The 24720-nt window shown below is 43.2% G+C and overlaps 1 protein-coding gene across 1 annotated transcript in view; it reads left to right on the forward strand.

The window, feature by feature from the left end:
- The window catches only part of PRKCE (protein kinase C epsilon), a 507843-nt gene extending 492407 nt beyond the window's left edge, over window positions 1–15436 (forward strand). Inside the window, exon 15 of the mRNA XM_077811974.1 lies at window positions 15290–15436. Coding sequence (XP_077668100.1) covers window positions 15290–15436 — 147 coding nt within the window. The remainder of the gene's footprint in view (window positions 1–15289) is intronic.
- Window positions 15437–24720: the final 9284 nt, after the last annotated feature.

A 24720-nucleotide genomic window follows, 5' to 3' on the forward strand; every position in this document is an offset into this window, starting at 1 on the left:
ACATGTAGTCGTCATTTTCCTAGTGTAGAGCTGTACTACTGCCTCTTCCTATGCTCCCTGCACAATGAAACAGCACCAGTTTCATTGCATTAAGACCATCTGTTGCTGGAAGAGGGGCACAGAAACAAGAGTTTGTTAATATGCAGCTACACATTAGGTGTTCAGAAGTGTACGTGTTGTGAAGACCCTACTGCAGGCAGAGTAGAAGACCGGAAGTGTCCACTCTCAGCGTTGTAGTCATGGAAATGCTTCAGATAAGAGAGATTAAGTGTTTACTAGCAGCATTTGCTTCAGGGTTGTGTTTGATAATATTTTTGCCTTTGTCGTAGTTCAAGCCACAGAAGGCAGAATAACTCTTTAATGTTCAATTTTCCCCTTCAAGCTCAAAACACAATAGCTTGTATTAATAGTGGCCCAGCATCCAGTTCTTATTTTTCAGATGGTTGTGCTTAAGACTTGTGTTGTGTTTAGAAATCACAGGACTATATGGGAAGGTTAACTGAAGATTATTTTGGAAGGAGGTACATTCTAGGCCTTAAATACACTTAATTGCAATACTACAGATGCAGCTGCATTAGTAGTAGCAGCTACAGGACACAGGAGCTCCAATGTAGACAGGGTTTGGATGGCAGCCACAGATCTTACCACTCTGCTGCCAAGATCTGCTCTGAGCAGGGTTAAATAAAGATGCCAGTGCCCTGTTTACACTATGGTGGGAGATGTGAAGGGCCGAGGGGAATAGTATAACATAGACACAGCCTAGGAGGATGAATCTTGCCCACATGCTCGGGGTTCAGCTGATCGCCATATTTGGGGTGGGGAATAAATCGTCAGTAGTACCCCACCACACCCAGGAATGCCCGGACTTGCTTTTTCCAATTTGGCCGGGGCCAATTTTGGATAGTCTCTAGTTTGTTTAGTTGGGGCTTGACCATGCCCATTCCTACAATGTAGCCAAGGTATTTAACCTCGGCTAGCCCTATAGCGTACTTGGCTGGGTTGGCTGTGAGGCCAGCCTGTCTTAGTGTGTCCAGAACCGCTTCCACCTTTCCTAAGTGGGTTTCCCAGTCAGGGGTGTGAATAATCACATCATCCAGGTATGCCGCTGCATAACTGGTATGGGGCCATAGGAACTTGTCCATAAGATGCTGGAAGGTGGCAGGTGCCCCATGCAGTCCAAAAGGAAGAACAGTATATTGAAACAGACCCTCTGGTGTAGAGAATGCCGTCTTTTCTTTCGCATCTTTGGCAAGGGGAATCTGCCAGTATCCCTTTGTTAAATCAAGGGTGGTCAAAAATCGGGCATTGCCTAGGCGGTCAACTAACTCATCGATACGGGGTATGGGGTATGTATCGAATTTGGATATCTCATTCAGCCGGTGAAAGTCATTACAAAACCTAGTGGTGCCATCGGGTTTGGGCACCAACACAATCAGGCTTGACCACTGACTGTGGGACTCTTCGATGACTCCCAGCTCCGACATCCTTTTTTACCTCTGCCTTGATCTCCTCCCTTTTTGCTGCTGGGACCCGATAGGGCCTGAAAGTTACCTTTGCCCCAGGGTCTGTGATAATGTGGTGATATGCTTCGGTGGTCCAGCCTGGTTTGGTTGAAAACATGTCCTGGTATCGGTTGATCATCTCAGTTACCTCCTTCTTCTGGTTTGGTGTCAGATCAGTGGATATCCTGATCTGCTCCTGCATATTATTTCCCTGGATCGGGGTCTTTTGGGCCACTACACATGCCTCTCGTTGGTGCCAAGGCTTTAAGAGGTTAATGTGATAAATTTGTTCTTGTTTCCGGCATCGTGGCTGCAGCACCTTGTAGGTTACTTCCCCCACGGGTTCAACCACCTCACAGGGCCCCTGCCATTGGGCCAAAAGCTTGCTTTCTGCCGTGGGTACCAACACCGTCACCCAATCCCCTGGTTGGAACTGTCGGACTTTTGCCTGGCGATTGTAATGGGTTCGCTGGGCCTCCTGAGCCTTTTCCAAATGTTCCCGTACAATAGGGGTGACCCGGACTATCCGTTCTCGCATCTGCAACACATGGTCAATTATATTTCTCCCTCATTGGGTTCCTCTTCCCAGATTTCTTTTGCAATATCTAGTATGCCACAGGGGTGGCGTCCGTATAATAATTCAAAGGGGGAAAACCCAGTTGAGATGTGAGGTACCTCCTGGATTGCAAACATAAAGTAGGGTAGTAGGGTGTCCCAATCCTTCCCGTCTCGACTTACCACTTTCCTTATCATTGCCTTGAGGATTTGGTTAAACCTTTCTACCAGCCCATCAGTCTGCGGACGATAGACTGAAGTTCTCAGGGTATGTATATGGAGCAGCGTACAGAGATCCTTCATTAGCTTCTACATAAATGGGGTACCTTTGTCTTTTAATATCTCCTTTGGTAGCCCCACTCGGGCAAAGATCCCCACCAACTCTTAAGCTATCGTTTTAGAGGCTGTGCTCCGCAGGGGGACGGCTTCTGGGTAGCGAGTAGCATAATCCGGCCCCAGGCTGTCTTCTCCAGGGGTCCCACTAGATCCATGGCTATTCGCTCGAAGGGGACCTCTATGATGGGAAGGGGTACTAAAGGTGCCCTCAAGTGGGGATGGGGACTGTGCAGCTGACACTCCAGGCAGGACGCACAGTACCTCCGCACTTCTTCATGTACTCCGGGCCAGAAGAATCGTCGCAGGACCCATGCCAGGGTCTTCTCTACCCCTAAATGCCCCCCAGAAAGATGACTATGGGCCAGACTTAATACAGCGTTCTGGTGTTTTTGAGGTACTAGGTACCTTCTGCCCCTGTACTGGTGCAACCCGGTGTAAGAGATTCTTCTTTATTATGAAGTAGGGTCCTGGTCCCTGGGTTTTCCCTTCCACGGGGACCCCATCTATTTCGATTACCTGCTTCCTAATGTTGTCGTACCTTGGGTCTTCAGCCTGGTCCCGTCCAAAATTTCCTCTCCTGGGGCTAATCTGCCTGAGATCTAGGGGGCCAGTCTTTGTTGCCTCTACTGGTTCAGAGGCGTTAGGGTGTGGTTCAGACTCGGGTGCTTCTCCCTCCTGGGTGGCCTCCTTTTCAGCTGTTCGGGTCTGCCTACCTACGAGAGCGACCCTGTGGCTTTGGGCCAGTATTCGGGTTCCCAAGGCCTTAGCTGCCCTTCTTTCCCTTTTCATCTTTCTACATTGCGTGGGAATGGAGAACAAATCTGGGGATATTTCAGAGAAGGTTGGGGGTTGACAGTCTACTGTGGATGCCTCACTACTTTCAGGGCTTCCCCCTTTCTCCAATTCCCCTACTGGGAGTAAGTCTCCAAACCCTGGGAAGTCCCTCCCTATGAGCACTGGGTATGGGAGTTTAGGGACTACACATGCTGCTACCTCAGTAGCGTTCCCCTGAATCTCGATTTTTACTGGGATGGTGGGGTAATAACCAACTGTCCCATGGACGCATGTTATCCCCGTATGCTTAGCCCACAGTAGCTTCACGACTACGCTTCATGAGCTTCCCCAAGAAAAGCGTGATAGCACTCCCCGAATCAACCAATGCTGTGGTCTCTACCCCATTTAGCTTCACTGGTCTGGTGTACATATGTGGGGTTAGTGAGACCCCCACAAGGAGGATTAGGGAGCATGGGTCTGCCCAGTTCCCCAGGTTACACTGCATAGGCTCCTTGGCATTGGGACACTGTGCAGCTATGTGTCCCCACTCCCTGCAGGCGTAACATCTGTATGGAGCCCTAGGCATTCCCCGGTCTCTTGGTTTGGGTAGTCTAACATCTCGATCCTCTTCCCCCCTCAGTGCTCTGACTCTTTGTGGCTTCTGGTGGGCCTTCAGCCCCTCTCTTTTTCCACTGGGTTCTCCTGTTAGCCCAGTCACCCAAGCTCTAGGGCTTGGTGCTGCTAGTTTAACCCAAGGTGCTTCTTCCTTAACTGGTTGGGTCAGCTCCCTCGCCGTCCTTCGCCTTTCTACCAGTGCGGCAACTTCATCGTAGGTGGAGGGTTCGTTCTGGCTTACCAAGGCGCGAAGGTCTGGCGGTAGTCTCTCATGTACCAGTTGATGACCAGAACCTCTAGTATGTCCTCCGGACTCCGGGACTCAGTTCGTAACTGCTTTCATGCGAGATGGATGAGGTCATATAATTGGGACCGCGAGGTTTTGTTTTCCTGGTACCTCCACTCATGATATCACTGGGCCCGCACTGCGATCATTACCCCAGATCTGGCCAGGATCTCTGGTTTCAGCTGGGGGTAGTCTACCGCAGCCTCTTCAGGCAAATCATAGTAGGCCTTCTGGGCCTCCCCACACAGGAATGGAGCGAGGATGCCAGACCACTGTTCTCAGGGCCAAGCCTCCCGTAGGGCTGTCCTCTCAAAGGCCAGGAGGTATGCCTCTACATCATCCTCCCGCCTCATTTTCTGCAAGCCTCCCGTAGGGCTGTCCTCTCAAAGGCCAGGAGGTATGCCTCTACATCATCCTCCCGCCTCATTTTCTGCAAGCCTCCCGTAGGGCTGTCCTCTCAAAGGCCAGGAGGTATGCCTCTACATCATTCTCCCGCCTCATTTTCTGCAGCCAATTGCTGGCCTGCATGATCTGCGTCCCATCATGGCCGCGGTTCAGCTCTGTAAGGGCCTTTACCTGGTTTACCAGTTCCCGCAACATAGCCTGGTCTTGAGCAGCCTGGTCCATCAGCAGGCGATTAGTCTCTTGCTGCAGCCGCACTGCCTCCTGTTGGGCTGCTGCCTGGACACGAGTAGCCTCCTGCTGGGCAGCTGTGGCTTGTATCAGTGCCTGCACTACCTCCTCCATTGTGGTGCAAAAAATAAAAATAGACCCTCTTCCCTTTTTTTTTTTCCCTTCCAAACACCCTCCTTCTTCCGCCGCGCTGTGGACACCAGATCCCATTTCTTACACCAGTTGTGACAAAGTTCCTGCTCTACCTTGCAGGAGTTCTAATCAGCCTGTCTTAATTGTCTCCAGAAGTTTCCTGATTGTTCTGGGACCTTCCCTGTTACCTTACCCAGGGAAAAGGGACCTACTTAGCCTGGGGCTAATATATCTGCCTTCTGTTACTCTCCCATAGCAATCTGGCCTGACCCTGTCACATACCCCCCCCTCTGTTCAACACTACGGGGTTGGGCAACTTGGGACGTCAGGCAGTATACTCGTGACAAGCCATCTGCATTGCCATGGTGGCTTCCAGCCCAGTGTTGTATGGTGAATTGGAAAGGTTGTAGGGACAGGAACCATCTGGTCACCCTTGCGTTCTTCTCTTTATTTCGCTGCATTCACTGGAAGGGTGCATGGTCAGTCACAAGGGTAAACCGTCGTCCCAGAAGGTAATAAAGTAGTGTTTCCATGGCCCATTTCACAGCTAGGCACTTTCTTTCAACCGCGGCATACTTCTGCTCTCTCGGGAGGAGTTTCCTGCTGAGGTAGAGGATTGGGTGTTCTTCATCGCCAACCATCTGCGATAGGACAGCTCCCAATCCTACTTCAGATGCATCTGTTTCTAAAATGAATTCTTTGTTGAAGTCTGGGGCTATAAGCACGGGGTTACTGCAGAGGGCTGTCTGTAGATCCATGAATGCTTTCTTTGCGGCATCTGTCCACTTCACCATGTCTGGACCCCGGGCTTTTATCAGGTCTGTCAGGGGACTTGCTGAATTGGAATTAATTTGCAAACTGGATACAATTTACTTAGGCTTGAATAGAGACTGGGAGTGGATGGGTCATTACACAAAGTAAAACTATTTCCCCTTGTTTATTTCCCCCCCACCCCCCACTATTCCTCAGACGTTCTTGTCAACTGCTGGAAATGGTCCACCTTGATTATCACTACAAAAGGGCCCCCCCCCGCTCTCCTGCTGGTAATAGCTCACCTTAAGTGATCACTCTGGTTACAGTGCATATGCTAACACCCATTGTTTCATGTTCTCTATGTATATAAATCTCCCCACTGTATTTTCCATTGAATGCGTCCGATGAAGTGAGCTGTAGCTCACAAAAGTTTATGCTTAAATAAATGTGTTCGTCTCTAAGGTGCCACAAGTCCTCCTTTTCTGAAAGCACAGTAGTGTCTTCACTGACGCGCTACCGCTCCACTGCTGCAGCATTTTAAGTGTAGACGTGCCATTTGTCTTCCTTGACAAAAAAAGGTGTGTTTTTTACTGTGGGATAACTAATGCGTATTAACTTTCCTTCTGTAAAATCCTAGTGGAGACAAGGCAGTACAGATTTAATGTGAGGTAAACTAAACTAAATCAACCACAGTTGGGACGTGTAGTGTTGATCTCACCTCGCTACCTCATCGTAAAAACTACAGGTGCCTTGTCTCCATTATGATTTTACAACATGATCTAACTATCATGTATGTGTTATCTCACTGAAAAAAACAAAACCTTTTTTCCGGTGCTGGCATAGTCTTAGGTAGTAGTAAACCAAAGCCACAACATGGTGATAGGGAATAGTGATTCTGGATGGTGGTATCTAATGAGTGAGATGGATAACTAACCATACAGTGATCATGAAAGGTCCAATGGCATTTTTGTATGTGCACGCAAGAGTTAGAGCTGTTAAGCTTGGTGTTGTGGCCATATTCTAGTGTGAGTGGATTTAGTACATTCTTATGAGTAACTAGAACATTCTTGTGTCCCTTTAGTTGGATAGGGTATTTCCCTCCACTTTCTGTTGCATAATATTCCCACTCCAGAAGTGGTTACAGTTTGCTAGAGGGCAACGTTATCCTTCTTAAAATGCAAAGTTCTGTAAAGTTGTGTGATGCTAAAGAGAGGTGTCTGTGCATTGGTGATTAATATTTGAATTGCATAATGCAGCATGTCTTAAGTACTTGAGATTCATGCTATTAAAACTTTTAATGAAAGCAGTTTCCTTTTCACTTTCCATTTGTTCCCAATGAAATCTGAAATGGTTATTTTTTCATATTATATGCAAAAAACAATTTAGGATCAGATTAAAAGCAAAAGATGTTAGCATACTCATAAAAACTGGGAACTTTGGTTCAAAACCCTTCTCTGATGATAATCTTTAGTTGAAGTCATTGTGATAATGATCGTTTAAGAAGTATGTACCTGATTCTTGCATCCCTCCCTCATGAAGAGATCAATTGACAGACTGAAAATTCTTAATTTGTAAAATTATTCTGTTTAGCCAAAGACAATATATTTCATATTTTGTAGTTCCCCAAAAGAAGCTTTTAACAAATATTTTGGTTTATAATAACAGATTGGATTTTTTATACATGCAAATACTTTTAAAAAGCATCAGAGCACTCAACAGAAAGCTGAGCTTGTGTTTTTCAGCCTGTTTTTCTCAATATTCAGACCAAATCTTCTGCATCTGTAGAATGAGTGACGTGTGAAAATAACTGCTTCTTTACAGCTATTACCAACCTTTTAGAAACTACTCTGCATTGGTGAAAGGAGGTTCACTGATTGGTGTAAACCGATCCTCTGGCAGCGCTGTGGTTTTTGCTGTCACACAAAAGAAAGGCAAAAGAGAGGGCATTGATACGTGAGGTTAGCCACAGTGCCTTGTGCTCTGCACTGATCTGTTTGATGTCTGTAGCTTCCATTACTCTAGAACAAAATCATCTCAAAATGATATTGGTGAGAAGATATTCAGAAAATACTGAGAACACTGACTCAGTAGGTCTTGGCTGCTCTTCTCTTAGAGTTACTGGGTCAAACCCTGGAGTCCACAATAATTCTCACTCAGGCAAAATTCTCCCTGAAATCATCCAGGTACTTTCCATTAGAACTTCGAGACATCAGGCACTGATGTTAAGGAAGATGGAGTTCCTTGATGGTTCAATATTCTCTGGCACTTAATTGAAAGAGGCTGAGAATAGAAAGGAAATTGGCTCTGTCAGGTACGCTAAAGCATTGTGTCTTTTGTGCGACGTTAATGAGATTCTTATCTGAAAAAGAAGTAATAAGCTACAGGATTTGGTCCATTTTTAACTTATCAAGAGCTCAGTCATATAAAGTGCTGAGACCCCTCAATTCCCATAAAAGTCAGTATAACTGCATCCAACCTTTGCATCAAAAAATCAAACCCAGTCATTCCATGTTATTTTATCTCTGTTAATACCAAGAACCTGGATAGGCTCCTTTCAAATTGCACAAGAGTATGATATACACTGAATGGTGCAGACATTCCTGCCCCACCTAGTCCTTTTGCACTGATGCCATGTGCTCCTGTGGCTGCACGCTGGGAGTGTTCAGTGTATCCATCAATATTCTTCTTGGCACTCTGCTGCCCTGCCCACAGACAGCACTCAAAAGGTTTCATGCTATAGATCCTCAAAAGAGCTGCAAACTTCAGGAATGGAGTATTGTCTGAGAAAACTTGGGAGGAGTCAAATATTGCTGTTGACAGAAATCTGCACCAGGGTAGCGTGAATTATAATAAAGGTTTCACTGGATGTCTACACTTATAGCAGCTGTCTGCATGTGGTGTGCAATGATGGTCTACTAGGGGCATGAAGAAGCTTACTGCATATTTCTGTACATGGGAATCTCCCTACTCTAGAGGATTGTAGGGTAGTCTCTCTCTTCCTCTTAAGCCAGAATCTGCATTTGTTCGTTTCAGTGAGTGTTTCTGGCCACACTTACTTCCACTTACTACACACATTGGGCCAGAACTTGCTGCCATTGCAAATCTTGACAATCTTGCCATTGACATCATAGGATCAGGCTTATTTTTTTTCTTGTCATGTCTGTGCCGATATGTGTTTCCTTATGCAACATGTTTTTATAGTACATTTGTTCAAATCCTAGCCATTTCTGTATCTGTTCATTTCAAAGGGAAACTTGAGGCATTCACAGTTAAGATTTGCCTCAAATGGATTTGGGGAGAAGACTGAATGCAAAGAGTTTTAACCTTCTTACTATATTCTTATGCCCCAGAACTTCAAATAAGATGGGGTTTTTATTGTAGTTTATAGAGAGAGTTTAATATTTTATTAACTTTCAGTTTATGATCATCAACATGTATGTGCTGACAGGTGATCTTTGCCCCCATCACTTGAAAGTTTGTTACGTGTTTGCATTTCTTTTGGTTTTCTACACTTGTTTCTGTGACTGGAAGTAGAAAATTCACTGTTCACCTAAACGGCAGTACAGTAGAGAAAGTGAAAATAAAACCAATGCAATAGTCACTGTGCAAATAATCCATGTTCAGTGCATGCTCATTACTGTGTAGTGAAGTTCATATTACTCACTTACTAACTGCATATAGACAGTGCATAAAATGGTCCGAAAAAAGTGTGTTGGGGAGGGCTTTCCGAATCCCAGCCAAAATCCATTTTCATGCACTTGGTCAAACAGTGCTTAAAGTGTGCCCTTCAGCAACCCAGCTCAATTAAAAAAACATTTTTTTCCAAGGTCTGCGATATTTTGTGACCCCCCTCCACTATATGCACTGCCTATAGAGATTCAAAACAAAAATTAGAGTGTTTAAACATGAAGTTGGATTCCCTTGTGTAAACCAACACACGCCATTGGAGACATCTGACTAACAACAGTGTTCCTTGAGTGAGACAGTCTTTTAACAATTCTGTTGTGGCTGTGGCCTTTTGAACAGCACTGGTAACTTTAAGTGAAATTAAAAATGGCCGTCACTCTTCTGCAAAATGTGATAGTCTATAAATGTCATCTTATCTTGTGCAGTCAGTTTTGTTCATTAGTTTCTTAATTTGTAATGTTATATACCTGCTCAGGAACTCGCAGCACTTTGTGCTCATCACAGGGTAAACAGGGTCAGTAATGTGGCTGGCTGTGAGCTCTCAAGAGCATGTGTATTACAAAAAGAGATGGTGGTGATTAAGCAGGCGGCACTCTTCCTTTGGCATCAGTATCTTTCCAAGGTAGAAGAGGCACTGTGCTTCTGGTGATGGCCAAGGACCTGACCACCTCTGGTCATTAAAGGTCCCAAGGCACTTTTCATAAGCATAAAGGTGTTAATGCTGGGCACTCAGTCAAATTCAAAATGGTTGGCTACTTTCTGCTCACCTGTAGTTTCATCAGGGCACTTCCTGTCAGAAACTGTTGTGTAGTTGCTCTGTCTCTGATACATTGGTACAGTTCACTTGGGTTGGACACACATTGTCCAGACAACCCAGAAAAAATGCAATTTCTGAAACCAAGTGGACTTTCCTTGTGACATATGCTGTATGAGAAGTCAGTTTGCATGGACCACTGTGTTTCCCCTTCCACACAGAAGCCTGACTCACATTCCATGCCACCTGCCAATTCCTCTGTGACTTTCAGTACCCTCCTGGCTTTGCTGCCTTGGTAGTTCCCCTGAGAGAATCCCACTGTTGCCAACTCATGATATTATCAGAATCCTGTGATATTTGGTGTTTTTCTTAAAGCCTTAGCTCCTGGAGTCACGTGATTACATGATTTTTAATCCAATCTCAAGATTTTTTTGCAGCCCTACTCATGAAGTTTGAATGCTTAGGGTTGGTTCTACTGGAATCCCATTCCCTTCATATACTTTTCAGTTACATCTACGCTGCGGGTAAGGATGGGATTCCCAGCTTGCATACACAGATTTGTGTGAGCTCTTATCCAGCTAGTACGAGTATAAATAGCAGTGTACCTACAGTAGCACGGGCATTAGCAGCGGCAGAAGCATAGTTTAGCTATGCCAATTATGTACCATGGTGGGTAAACCATGCCACTGCTGCCACGGCTTATGCTACTGCAGCTATGCTACTGTTTATCTCGTGCAAGTATGTGTATGCAAGCTGGGAATCAAACCCCAGCTCAGCGAGCACATGAAGCCTTAGACTCTTTCTCTCCTGCCGAGCTCCCTTCTGCCTTTCAGGATCCTTTCTGGGTGACAGTAGCAGCCCTTGCTGCCTTCCTTCTGTGCTCTGGTGCCACAGCTTTAAAATTGTGCATGCTATGGACCTATGCAGCACCCAGCATGCAAGAATGTTAAAACAGCAAAGCCAGGAACAAGCAGAAATGCACTCAGACTTGTTTGTTCACAGTTGATGGAGCCCTGCAAAATAGAAGGGGCTTCAAGAAAAAATTGCCTAAGAAGCCAAATCTCAACTGAGGATTTCTATTTAAAAAGAAGCAATGGTTATGCTTTTTTCCTTGGATTACTTAATCTATTCAGTTTTGTTTATGCCCCACTCATTTCTGTCTGGTTTAAGTAATTGCATTATTAGAGGCCTGCTAGAGTAAGTAATGCAGGTTGCTCTATGCTAGTCCTGGTAGCAGGTTGGCTCATTTATATCTGTGTTGAAAAGTAGATAATTGCTTTCATATCTAAAACAGTGAAATATTCTGAGGCCCTTCTTCAGTCTTTACCTAGACAAAAGTCCCATTAAATTCAATGGAAATGTTGCCCACATTAGAAACTCAGTGCCAGATTTTAAAAGGCTCCTGAAGATGCAAATAAGTACCTCATAGTATTTTCAAAAGTGCCCAGGTGCCTAACTCCCAGTGAAAACAAGATTTTTAAAAAGTCAGTGGGAGTTGGGAGCATAGGTGCTTTTGAAAATACCATTTCACACCTATCTGCATCTTTAGGCCCCTAAATACCTTTAAAAAGTTGGCCCTCAGTTTGCGAGGCAAATGATTCATTATGAATGCCTGTTTGATGACTTTAGCCTCTCTTTTTGTTTGCAAATTCCCAGCGAATAAACCACACTCCTCATGAATATATTCAATGAAAATTCGTTCTTGAAAAAATTCTTGTTCTACAGCTTGTCCACAGGTTATTGGCTGTGAGTATCCAACGCTCAAAGTGTGAACATTGGATCAGGGCTCTGGTGCATATAATCCTTACTACAAATTTGAAAGTCACTTTCTGAAAATACTCATTTGCCATTTTCTTCTTTAGTGACCATGTCTGACAATGAATCATTTGCTAGAATATTTGCAGAGAGCATAGAGAAGAGGGATGTGAACACAGTCAGAAGTGAATTCATTTAAAAATTCAAATGATATTTTCCACAATATTTTCCCATCTGAGTAAGAATTCACTAAGGACTTTAAAGCCCATTGTTTTTAAACTGCATAGAATGAAATCTTTATGTGCCAGTTAAAAAAATATGTATCCATTTTTTTCACTTCAGCATTTTAAAGGCAGTACATAGGGTGTTATAGTATCTGCAGAAATCCCATTAGCAAGTAGGTGGATTTATGCCTGTTATTCACTGCCCATCACTTAGAAAATCCTGTATTGCACAAATCATAAAGAGACTCTTCATTTTAAGTAGGGGAGTTATTCTGCTATGACAGATGAATTATATAAAATCCATGCAGCCAAAATAGATTATGCTAGTTAGTATGACTATTTTACAGATATGAGAAAAGTCTGTTATGTGAAATAAAGAAAAATATTTTTCTAATGCATCAGTAGAGTTGATCAGCTAAATAATACTTTGATGGGTATATTCTTGCATTAGCAAGAGTTATAGATATGTATTGAAAGGAGATACATATACCATTTTTGGTATGTAAATCTATTTAGAATATGATTTGACATAGTACATTGTAAGTCAGGTTGCTACTGTATTTCTGGTATCTTAATCTCAAAAAAATCTGTGTCTGATTTTAGGATTGATACTAAATGAGTTTTAAAATGGCAGTTTTGCCTCCATTGAATACTGTTTGGTTCAGCTGTAACTATTCTGAAATGTTTCATGAAACATAACAAGAAAATAGACGGCTGTAAAAGGTCTAAACAAATAAAAATGCCTATTCCTTTCAACAACACTGTGCATACTTGAAATATGACTGCATTAATGTGGAATCATAGACTGTCAGGGTTGGAAGGGACCTCAGGAGGTCATCTAGTCCAATCCCCTGCTCAAAGCAGGACCAATCCCCAAATTTTGCCCTGGATCCCTAAATGGCCCCCTTAAGGATTGAACTCACAACCCTGGGTTTAGCAGGCCAATGCTCAAACCACTGAGCTATCCCTCCGGGAAACTGGTAATGAGAGCTGGAGCTTTTTACCTGTCTATCACATCTTCAAGTCACTTGTGTGGGGGTGACTGACCATAATCACTGTCATGTGGTTGTTCAATGACCTATGTGAAATGAATTGGTATTCTGAGTCCAGCTCCTATTTGGTAGATATCCAAATCACAGTGATTGCCAAGAAAAGACCAAGGACTAAATGGCTGTGGGGTCTTAGGGTATGTCTACACTACGAAATTAGGTCGAATTTATAGAAGTTGGTTTTTTAGAAATCGGTTTTATATATTTGAGTGTGTGTGTCCCCACAGAAAATGCTCTAAGTGCATTAAGTGCATTAACTCGGCGGAGTGCTTCCACAGTACCGAGGCAAGCGTCGACCTCCGGGGTGTTGCACTGTGGGTAGCTATCCCACAGTTCCCGCAGTCTCCGCTGCCCATTGGAATTCTGGGTTGAGATCCCAATGCCTAATGGGGCTAAAACATTGTCACGGGTGGTTCTGGGTACATATCGTCAGGCCCCCGTTCCCTCCCTCCCTCCGTGAAAGCAAGGGCAGACAATCATTTCGCGCCTTTTTTCCTGAGTTACCTGTGCAGACACCATACCATGGCAAGCATGGAGCCCGCTCAGGTAACCGTCACTGTATGTCTCGTGGGTGCTGGCAGACGCGGTACGGCATTGCTACACAGCAGCAGCAACCCATTGCCTTGTGGCAGCAGATGGTACAGTACGACTGGTAGCCGTCATCGTCATGTCCGAGGTGCTCCTGGTAGCCTGTGTGAGGTCGATCAGGAGCGCCTGGGCAGACATGGGCGCAGGGACTAAATTTGGAGTGACTTGATCAAGTCATTCTCTTTAGTCCTGCAGTCAGTCCTATTGAACCATCTTATGGTGAGCACGCAGGCGATACGGATTGCTAGCAGTCCTATTGCATCATCTTCTGCCTGGCAGGCAAGAGATGAGGATGGCTAGCAGTCCTATTGTACCATCTTCTGCCGAGCAGCCATGAGATGTGGATGGCATGCAGTCCTTCTGCACCGTCTGCTGCCAGCCAAAGATGTAAAAGATAGATGGAGTGTATTAAAACAAGAAATAGACCAGATTTGTTTTGTACTCATTTGCAAACCCCCCGCCCCCCGTCTAGGGGACTCATTCCTCTAGGTCACACTGCAGTCACTCACAGAGAAGGTGCAGCAAGGTAAATCTAGCCATGTATCAATCAGAGGCAAGACTAACCTCCTTGTTCCAATAAGAACAATAACTTAGGTGCACCATTTCTTATTGGAACCCTCCGTGAAGTCCTGCCTGAAATACTCCTTGATGTAAAGCCACCGCCTTTGTTGATTTTAGCTCCCCGTAAGCTAACCCTGTAAGTCGCCCCTCCCTGCGTCAAAGCAACGGCAAACAATCATGCATCTGAGTTGAGAGTGCTGTCCAGAGCAGTCACAATGGAGCACTCTGGGATAGCTCCCGGAGGCCAATACCGTCGAATTGTGTCCACAGTACCCCAAATTCGACCCAGCAAGGCCGATTTAAGCGCTAATCCACTTGTCAGGGGTGGAGTAAGGAAATCGATTTTAAGAGCCCTTTAAGTCGAAATAAAGGGCTTCATCATGTGGACGGGTGCAGGTTTACATCGATTTAACTCTGCTAAATTCGACCTAAAGTCCTAGTGTAGACCAGGGCTTAAAGTGAAATCCTGTCCATATTGAACTCAATGGGAGCTTTACCGCTGATTTCAGTGGGGCCAGGATTTCAGCTCTAGAGCTGATTCATCAAGATCATATGAGCAGGGCAGCATGGGGAAACTTGAATTGCCTGTGCTGAGCCTCCAAGGTGTTGAGTTTAGGACCTGTCATGAGCTCTACATTTACATTTTAAATACAAATATAACCAGTTCAGTTAGGGCTGAAGAAGTTTGTCTTGTGGGGAAGACAATTCACTTTAAACCTCTCAAATGTGATGCCATTAAAACCATACAAAAATATAAGAATAGGAAACGGCCATACTGCTTAGCATACCATTTCTTTTATAATGACTCTTAATCTCAGCTTCCCGCTTTCTCATCATATCACTACCCCTTCGCACTCCAGAAACCAGTGGGGCTCTCTGAAGTCACTATAATATTTGCTTCTGTGGCCTCCCTTGGTAGCTTATCCCATATGTTTGTTATTCTTTGCGTGAAATAGCTTTTCTTTATCATTTCAGAAAATTCTGCTTATTTCAGTCCCCTGCCCCCCTCCCAAGCAGTTTTTATGTTTATTGGTTTTAGTATGTTATTTCATCACTCACTCACCTTTTTATACTTTCCTCCCCAGAAAACCAAAAGGGATGTAAATAACTTTGATCAAGATTTTACGCGAGAAGAGCCAGTATTAACGCTAGTGGATGAGACAATTATAAAGCAAATCAATCAAGAAGAATTTAAAGGGTTCTCTTATTTTGGAGAAGAGCTTCTGCCATAGTCAGCAGTGGGCTGCTAGATGAATGATGCTGCAAGAAGTGGTCCTAAGAAGATCCTCCAGTTACTGAGACTCACTAGATCAAGAACTACTTCTCTTACCTTGAGCCCATATCCCGATTTAAACTATATATTTATTATTTTCCTTTAATCTTCTGATCTGAAGGCACTCTTAATTTCTGTCTCACAAACAATGCAAAACAATTTTGTATCAGAAATTGTAGATGTAACACACTGCCGTGCTTTTGCAATTTGCAACCTTTCTGTTACTCTTAAGGTCTCTCAGAAAGGACACAATTTGCATCTTTTCATGAAACAAAAAGAGCCATACTGTTTTAAAACAGAGATTTAGCAGATTTTATTCTCATCCTACAACAGTACATAATTGCCATACATCTTTAATTAAGAGAGAGAGAGCCATTTCTTCCGCACTGATGTTTACAATGAAGTTTGTACTCAAGTGTGGAGAAGACAATTATACACAGTTCTGTGGTAATTGAAAAAGTCTACTTTCTTAGATGTGCAATTACTGATCACATATGCTTTAACATACTGGGGTGCAAGCATAATATAAAACTATCCACCAGAAATAGGCATAGCTAATTTTTCATGATTATTAGTTAGGAATAAAAAGAATTATGAAGATAATGTAAAAAGTTGCCTAAAATAGGAAATCAGATACTTTATACACAGGTATTAAAGGGCTAAAATATAAGAATTGATCAGTTCTCCAAAAGCCTATAATAGCTTTAATGAAGCTACATAGGTTTACTACAAATTGACAGGTAATTGGGTAAACATTACTTTTCTTTCTTAGTAAAAGTTTGTACCCAAAGCAAACATTGGCAGGCACATAGGTGTTTTAAATTACATGTTTCTAAAAAATTATAATAATAAAAAAGAATTTGTTTTTAGTTCTTTGTATTCAATGTGAATGATAACAACCCTGCTTAATTATATGTATTTATTTTTCACAGCAGTGTGTTACTTTTGCACACTTTTACAAAACCATAGTACTACTGTTTTTAATGTTTAAAATCTAATATGAAATCTGTGCTATTAAAAAAACACAAAACAAGCTTAACATGGATTATGTGAAAGTGTGTTGAAAGACTGAAGATCAAACATTCAAAAACTGACATTATGGAAAGATGTAAATTGATTTTCTTGTGTATTAATTGAAGTGGTAACTCATGTGGACAATATTACTAATGTGAAGTTACCGCCTGTAGATATGCTAACAGTGTTATGTACTTATATTTCCAGAAGTACCCTGTGTTTTTTGTGTACATGTATCGCTGAGGTAATTTTATTATATATTTTACTGGACTGAGTGAGCAGTTAATGGAATCCATTTTAATTGTTGCACATGGATTTCCAGCTGCACAAAAAATATATATACTTGTTACTGGCAAAGTGGCACTTACGAAGCTTTTTTGCCTTTTGTACAGGTGAGATTTTGTATATAGTGTTTGCTGCAAGGCCTGTGGAATTCATTGAATATAGAGGTATCAACTGCTGCATGTTCAGGCATATTATAAAAACTTTAGTCTATGAAAGAATAATTATAATAATGTCCATGTGCAATACTCTGTATGTGTATTGGTTCAAGTTACTGTCAGAGAGAGGAGGATTTTTTTGTTATAAAAGATGTAGACATATATTAAGCTATACTAAATCTCTTTTATAGTTCTCTTCAACTCTATGATATGAAAGAGCTAGGAAAGAGAAAGGAATGTTACAAATTGTGGTGGACAAAGTGCGAGTCATTGGCTTTAAGAGCTAAATCTTGGTCTCAAGCAAATGAGTTAGTTTGTGTCAATTATGCGTCCGGCTGTTCATAGCCTTTGTAACTGATGACAACATTCAGTTCCATTTTGTTTTTTTAAAAACTCAGGTGTAATTATTATATATATTCTTATGATGATTTCAAAATATTAAATATTATGCTATATCAACTCATGTGTTGTCTGGCCTACAGGTGTAATAATGGATCGAATCTTTAGATTAATTTAATTTATCTTCAGTAAATTTATGTACTGGGAAAAGACTAGCTTCTGGAGTTGAGTACAAGCACAGAAACATTTTAATGATTACATCATCTCATGTTTTTTTTCCAAGGAAACTGTTGTAACATTGCCCATAAATTTTCATGTGTCACTGCTGGCTCTGTGTAGTTTTCACCACATATAGCTTTTGTCACCAGGCAAGAACTGATCACAGTGCTAAGTGTTCTTTTACATAGGTGAATAGAATGAAGAAAAACTATTGCATAGTGCACTACTGTTGGTAAAATTAGAGGTCCTTCTACAAAATTATTAGTATTTGCTTTTGGGGAGTAAGTACATTCCACAAAGCTATTTTGTGAGCAAACTGTTTAGATCAATCCTGTTCTTAGTGTGAAAATCATGAACACACATTTCTATTACAAGAGGCCTTGGCACCTGCATTTGTTTTGTAGGGATGCTAAATGAGGAGTCAAGGAGGTAGAACTTTTGCGTGGGCAGATGTTTCTTCAATACAAGTAAATAGATCTTCTGTATGGGGTTTACATTAGGAGGTTTGTCTGTTACCTTGCGCATTTTTTTAAAGATAATTCTTAAAAATGAACATGCTGTTACATTTCTGTAAAATCTTTCCTGATTTTTTTTGTAAAATGAGTGCAAAATGCCAAAAAAAAAAACAAAAACAAAAACAAAAAAAGAGAAGAATCCACTGTTTGTTGTGTTTCTCCCATATAGATTTTATAAAAAGTGGAAACATTTTTCCATAGAGTGAAAAATAATGAATTCTCTCCAAAAAGCTAAAAAATTACCTCTTTTTAAATTATGGGCAGAATAGCTCTCGTTAAATATAAAATGTATTCAGTTTTAGAGTTGGGGTTTGTTGGGTTTTTCGGTAAGGCTTTATTTGTACAGGATTTCTTTTTCTTGTGGATGTAATTTGAATCTCTTGCCATTCATGAGTGTTATTTCATCGTAAACATTATTACTGTGCCAAATGTACTGTATTCAAAAGGATGTGAATGTGTATTGTTTCAGAACCTAATAAATACAATGATGTTAAATCTTATTTTTTCTAAGTCTTCATAACAAATTCCAATGGAAGAAGAAAACATTCTTTACAAGGCTGAAGAAAGAATACTTTTTCATTATTCTGGGATTTTTTGTTTTGGTTGGTTGGTTTTTATGGGGGGACATTTTGTAAAGGGGGATTTGATAAATAAGGGCCCAATCCTAAGAGGTACTGAGCACCCTCAATTCCCACAGATCTCACCAACATGCTGGGTTGGGCAGTAAGGCCCCAGTCCAGAAGAGCACTCAAACATGAGCAGGTGAGGAGTTGTTGTCTTTAATTAGATTACTTACTTGTTTAACATTACACATCTTTAAATGGTATTCTGGATTGGAACCTAAGAGCCCGCTTGAAATCTTTTCTAGTTATTTAATTTATGCCTTTAAAATTTCACAGCCTGCAAAGCGTAAAAGGGGATTGTACTGGTATACATGAATGTTAAAAGGTCTTAACTTACATTAAATATAGTTAAATGGTTTGTTGGCCTAGAAAATACGCATGAAGAACAAATGGCAAATTCTAAGCTATTTCTCATTTCCACCATGTATGTAAATGTTCAGCCTCAGCATGGCAGCTATCAGCTTATTATCTTTGGCAGAGAGTTTTCCAAACCACTTTGAACTACAGCAAATATTAATTAGCTTTAAAACAGCAAATTCCTTACGTTTCATTCAAATATCTCTTCTCTCACTCCCTTCAGCTTTTCCTTATTATCACTCCAGTTTGTCCCTCACAGTCAGCCCCCTCAATTCCGCTGAGCCTCAGTGACCTTGGCTTTCCAGGGACATTAATTAACAAAGGCCATGCCGTAACACATTTTGGCAGCTAAACAGTTATCAGGCAACTTGATATTCTGGATACACAGTTGGAAGAATATCTTGTCTTTTCAAGAGAGACAAGGTGCGTGAGATAATATCTTTTACTGGATCAGCGTCTAGGTTGGAGGTCTAGGTTGGATATTAGGAAACACTATTTCACTAGGAGGGTGGGGAAGCCCTGGAATGGGTTACCTAGGGAGCTGGTGGAATCTCCATCCTTAGAGGTTTTTAAGGCCCGGTTTGACAAAGCCCTGGCTGAGATGATTTCGTTGGTGTTGGTCCTGCTTTGAGAAGGGGGTTGGACTAGATGACATCCTGAGGTCTCTTCCAACCCTAATCTTCTATGATTCTATGAACGTCTGTTGGTGAAAAACAAGCTTTCGAGGTCCACAGAGCCTTCAGGTCACTTTTTGTCTTTTTGAGGCAGTTGTTCAAAACCCAAGCACACAAAGAATGTAACTGCAATCTTACAAGGCAATAAACTTCATTATTCCCCTAGTATATTAATCCATGTCATGTTTTTTGTCCGCTTTTACCCCTCCCACTAACTTTTCACAGGTCTCTAAAACATAAACAATGAATATTTAAAAAAGGTTTTCTTCTGTGCTGGTGAAGTGTAAGGTGCTGAGAGGCTGATGGATAGAAATGCAACTCATTCTGATTCACTGTGCATGTTGGGAGAGCTGTACTGAGCATATGCATATTTCAGAAGGCTAGAATCTCTGTCAAATAGAGTCTCTGAATGTATCTACCCACTTATGTGGCTCTCATCACCACAGTATCTGAACACCTCATGATTAGTCATCATTTGATTCTCAGAACACCACAGTGTATTATCCTTGTTTTCACAAAAGGTAAACCGAGCCACAGGGTAGATTAAGTGATTTACCCAAAGTCACATTAGAAGTCTGTGGATGATCTAGGACAGTGGTTTTCAAACTTTTTTCCTGGGGACCCAGTTGAAGAAAATTGTTGATGCCCATGACCCAACAGAGCTGACGATGAGGGGTTTGGGGTGTGGAAGGGGCTCAGGGCTGGGACAGAGGGTTGGGGTGTGGGGGTGTGATCTGTGGGGTGGGGCTGAGATTGAGGGGTTCAGGGTGTGGGAGGGGGCTCTGGGCTGGGGCAGGGGATTGGAGTGCAGGAGGGGGTCAGGGCTCTGGGCAGGGGGTGCAGGCTCTGGGCTGGGGCTAGGGATGAGGGGCTTGGGGTGCAGGAAGGGGTTCCAGGTTTGGGGGGGTGTGGGAGGGTCTCCAGGTTTGGGAGGGCTCAGGGCTGGGGCAGGGGATTGAGGTGTGGGAGAGGGTCAGGGCTCTTGGCTGGAGCTGGGGGGTTTGGGGTGTAGGAGGGGCTCTGGGTTTGGGGGGGCTCAGGGCTGGGGCAGAGGATTGGGGCACCAGCATGGACTTACCTCTGGCGGCTCAACAGCGTAGCCGGGGTGCACCGCGGACCGCACTGTGCCCCAGAAGCAGCCAGCAGCAGGTCTGGCTACTAGGCAGAGGCGCACAAGTGGCTCCACACAACTCTCGCCTGCAGGCACTGCCCTCCCCCCCAGTTTCCATTGGCTGGGAACCAGCCAATGGAAGTGCGGAGCCAGTGCTCAGGGTGGGGGCAGCGCACGAAGCCCCATGGCCTCCCTGCCTAGAAGCCGGTGCTGGAAAAGGTAGGCACTTTTAACGTCCCAGTCGGCAGTGCTGACCAGAGCAAGGTGACCCAGTGCCTTACATGCCGCGACCCAGTACTGGGACACGACCCATGGATTGAAAAACACTGATCTAGGACGGGGTGGCCAACCTGTGGCTCTGGAGCCACATGCGGCTCTTCAGAAGTTAATATGCGGCTCCTGGTATAGGCACCGACTCCGGGGCTGGAGCTACAGAAGCCAACTTTCCAATGTGCTGGGGGGTGCTCACTGCTCAATCCCTGGCTTTGCCACAGTCCCTGCCCCAACTCCACCCCTTCCCACCCCCTCCCCTGAGCCTGCCTTGCCCTCGCTCTTCCCCCCCCTCCTCCCCAGAGCCTCCTGCACTCCACGAAAGAGCTGATCAGGAGGTGGGGGGAGGTGCTGATCGGCAGGGCTGCCTTGAGCAGGAAGCACTGTGAGCGGGGTGGGGGCGGGGGAGCAGGAAGAGCTGAAGGGGGGCTGCTGTCGTATTACTGTGGCTCTTTGGTAATGTACATTAAAAAATTCTGGCTCCGTCTCAGGCTCAGGTTGGCCATCCCTGATCTAGGAGTTGAACCCGGATATCTTATCTCCAGACCCTTCTGAGTTTGTCACTTTTTCTTCATTAAACTTTAAGTGGCAAGTTCTAAATAAGTAGGTTCATGCAGCTAAATTTCTATTAATATTTACCTGGGTAGAAATAACAATGAGTACATGCCTTAAAAGGCTAAGTGGCCAAGTTTTGCCATGAGTTAAATGAGTACAAACCTACCAACATTCATTTGGCCCTGTCTTATAATATAATACAAATTAATCTGTTATATTTTTACTGTGTTTGCTGTGATGGAAACAATATGCTAGTTAACAATGAAAGGGTGATAAATTATATGTTGTTATACAACCAATTAGTTCAAATTACAGTAAACTGGCCAACCATGCTGCTTCAAGGCAGTTGTCTGTAACAAGAGGCAGCTGGAGACTGAGTATGTGATTTGGAAAATTTTGGAAAATGTTTTCACTTTGAAGTTTTTGAGACGAGCTGGTTTTGAAAATTTTCATGACATATTTTGCTGAAGTTTTCCAGTTTTTCATTTTTTCCTCTTTGAGTCTTTCTTCCAACTTAAAAAAAAGAGAGAACATATTGGATTTCTGTTTTCATCAAAGAGCTCATAAATTTTCAAAAACAAAAATTCTTCATGAAATTTGGCAGGCATTTACCAGCAACAGAAGACCTGAATGACTGTGCTAACGTGGAAGTGAAGGAAAGCAGTCAAGAGGCAGTGTGGAAGCATAGGACGTTTGTCTTCCAGAACCTGCAGATCTCAGATTCCATCAGCAGCCAGGACCATCTGCATAGATGTTATTTTTTATATGCCCCAAAGGAAACCACTGTGCGATACTTAAGTATTTTGATATTATGTCATTTGAATGTATGCAAAGGCACCCTGAACTTGGGACAAGAATTTGTCACTGTTAAATTAATGAAATAAAATAAAGCCTGACGTTTCTGGCAATGTGCTCCACCTTGGAGAAGGCTACATTTCAGGAGGGGGTTAATGGGCATGAGTTTACATAAAGTGCTTTGGGATGCTTTTGAAGGAAAGGTGCTGCATAAATCCAACTTATTCACACCCTACTTGGAATGCTACCTAAGCCACACGCCATATTTCCATATTCAGGAAATGGCTGCATTTCATGAATGAGTAACTCCAGCTGTTACTATATTTGTTGACCTCGTGATCAGAGTTGCTCAAAATTAACCAAAATCTCATTTCTGGCAAAAAACAATGACAAATCCTGCTTTTAGCGTGCACCTTTTAATTCATGTCTCTCTTTTAGGCACAAATAAATCAGGTTGGTTTGTTTTATCTCCAAACAAAAACCTCCTTTTGTTTTATTTGTGAATTCCTGACTTCCATTTTTAGCCCAAAGCAGGTATTTTTCTTTGATGTAAAGAGATGGAAGCCCAGTCTTGCATGGCTGATAGTGAGAACACCTGCCGGCAAGTACAGTAGTGGTGCTGTGGTGCTTGCCTATGGGCTGCAGAGTTTGTTCCAGACTCTGTCTGGAAGCATCTACCATGACCACCAAACAAAACCAACAGTCTCATAACACAGCATCTAGGTGTTTGGGAACTTCATGTTCTTGCTTAACAGTTAAAGCTCTTTTTTCTGACTCTGTGCCTAGAATGCAGCCAACATCTACTAAAGAGTGAGTTGGACGTGGAACCATGGAGAGATATGGAGGGAGGGACCCAGGCATTCAGTAACAGCAGATTATCTGTGCTATTCTCTATATAATAAGATTCCAGAAATGTCACTGTTCACTCTAAAGCCTAAAATGTCTGTTGAATCAATGTGACGTGATGGAAACAGCCCAAGCACGGTTGAGCACTCTTTATGATCAGAATATCACCAGCTTGAATCAGCACTGGGTTTCAAAATCTATTACCATCCAAATTTAAGTTCTTGGCCATTTTGATTTTAAAAATTGCATCTGTGCAATGGACAGCCATGGTAAGGCACGTATCTATGGCACACCAAGAGTCCTAGACCATTACGACATCACAGGTAACTCAATCACCTTACTTTACAGCTAATATTCATGTAGAAATTTCATTGGTTGTATGAGGGAGCCTGAACAGTTGGTGGATTACTTGGCCCAACTGCCACATATGTACACCCAACTGGAACCCACACCAATCAACACAACTCTCCCAGCACACCACAGCCCACCCAAAAACTCCAAACACAAATAGCTTCTCACTGCCATGCACAGACTGCATGCACCAATGGCATAAATCAACATGTTGCCAAGAAGACACAAATAAACACAACCACCCGCACAACAACACAACCAGCATACACATGGGATTTGTGGTCTTACCCTCTGATTTTTAAGTTCTTAGCCACATTTTTTATACTCTCAAACTTGTCTAACCTCAATCTTTTGTCCAGCGATTCCAGCTTTCTGGAATTTGACCAATCTCACCCCTGGGATCTCTGACTTTTTGGTCAGCTATCAATATTGGCAAGGATGATGAATAAAGTCCTTCTCCTTCTTCCAGCCACTACCTGCCCTTAGCTCTCACCCGCCTCCTCCTGCAAGAAAAAAAGGGAAGGGAGCACTGAGCAGCTTCCATGAGATAACAGGTAGAAGTTCCAGCCACTGGCCCAACAGCATAACTACCTGCAAACTGCTCTGCCCTCTGCTGAAGGTGTGGGGAGCAGACCTGGACTGGGGAGTCCTGGCTGTGGAGAGGGGCAGAGCTAATGCTGGAAACATTACAGAGCTGACAGCCAGACTGCAGTGAGCTTTTATCAGAAGCGAGAACCAAAACATAGGAAATGTATACCAGGGGTAACCTTAAATAACCAGTAGGACATTGCTCCCTCATGTCACCTTCTGCTGGAATTTTAGAAACAATGAAGTTTTCCAGCACATTAAGAAAACTAATCCATCCATCAAAGCAGTCCCCACACTATCCCTCCTGTCAATACATGACCTGTGAGGGAGTAGGAGCTGAAGGGCCCAGCACAAGGAGGAATACAAGCTGCTACTAAAAATATTGTGAAATAATTACACTGGACCTTGTCTGAAGTTTGGAAGTGCATTAAAGCACGTTCAGTTTTGTACACAGCTATTTAATCCTTGGAAAAGACCAGTCCAAAAGATAGCCAGTGACCCTGAGTCTGTTGCTGAAGTGGGCACTGCATGAACTTGGCATCGGAA

Source organism: Eretmochelys imbricata, chromosome 3 (assembly GCF_965152235.1).
Source record: "Eretmochelys imbricata isolate rEreImb1 chromosome 3, rEreImb1.hap1, whole genome shotgun sequence".
Classification (NCBI taxonomy): Eukaryota; Metazoa; Chordata; order Testudines; family Cheloniidae; genus Eretmochelys; species Eretmochelys imbricata.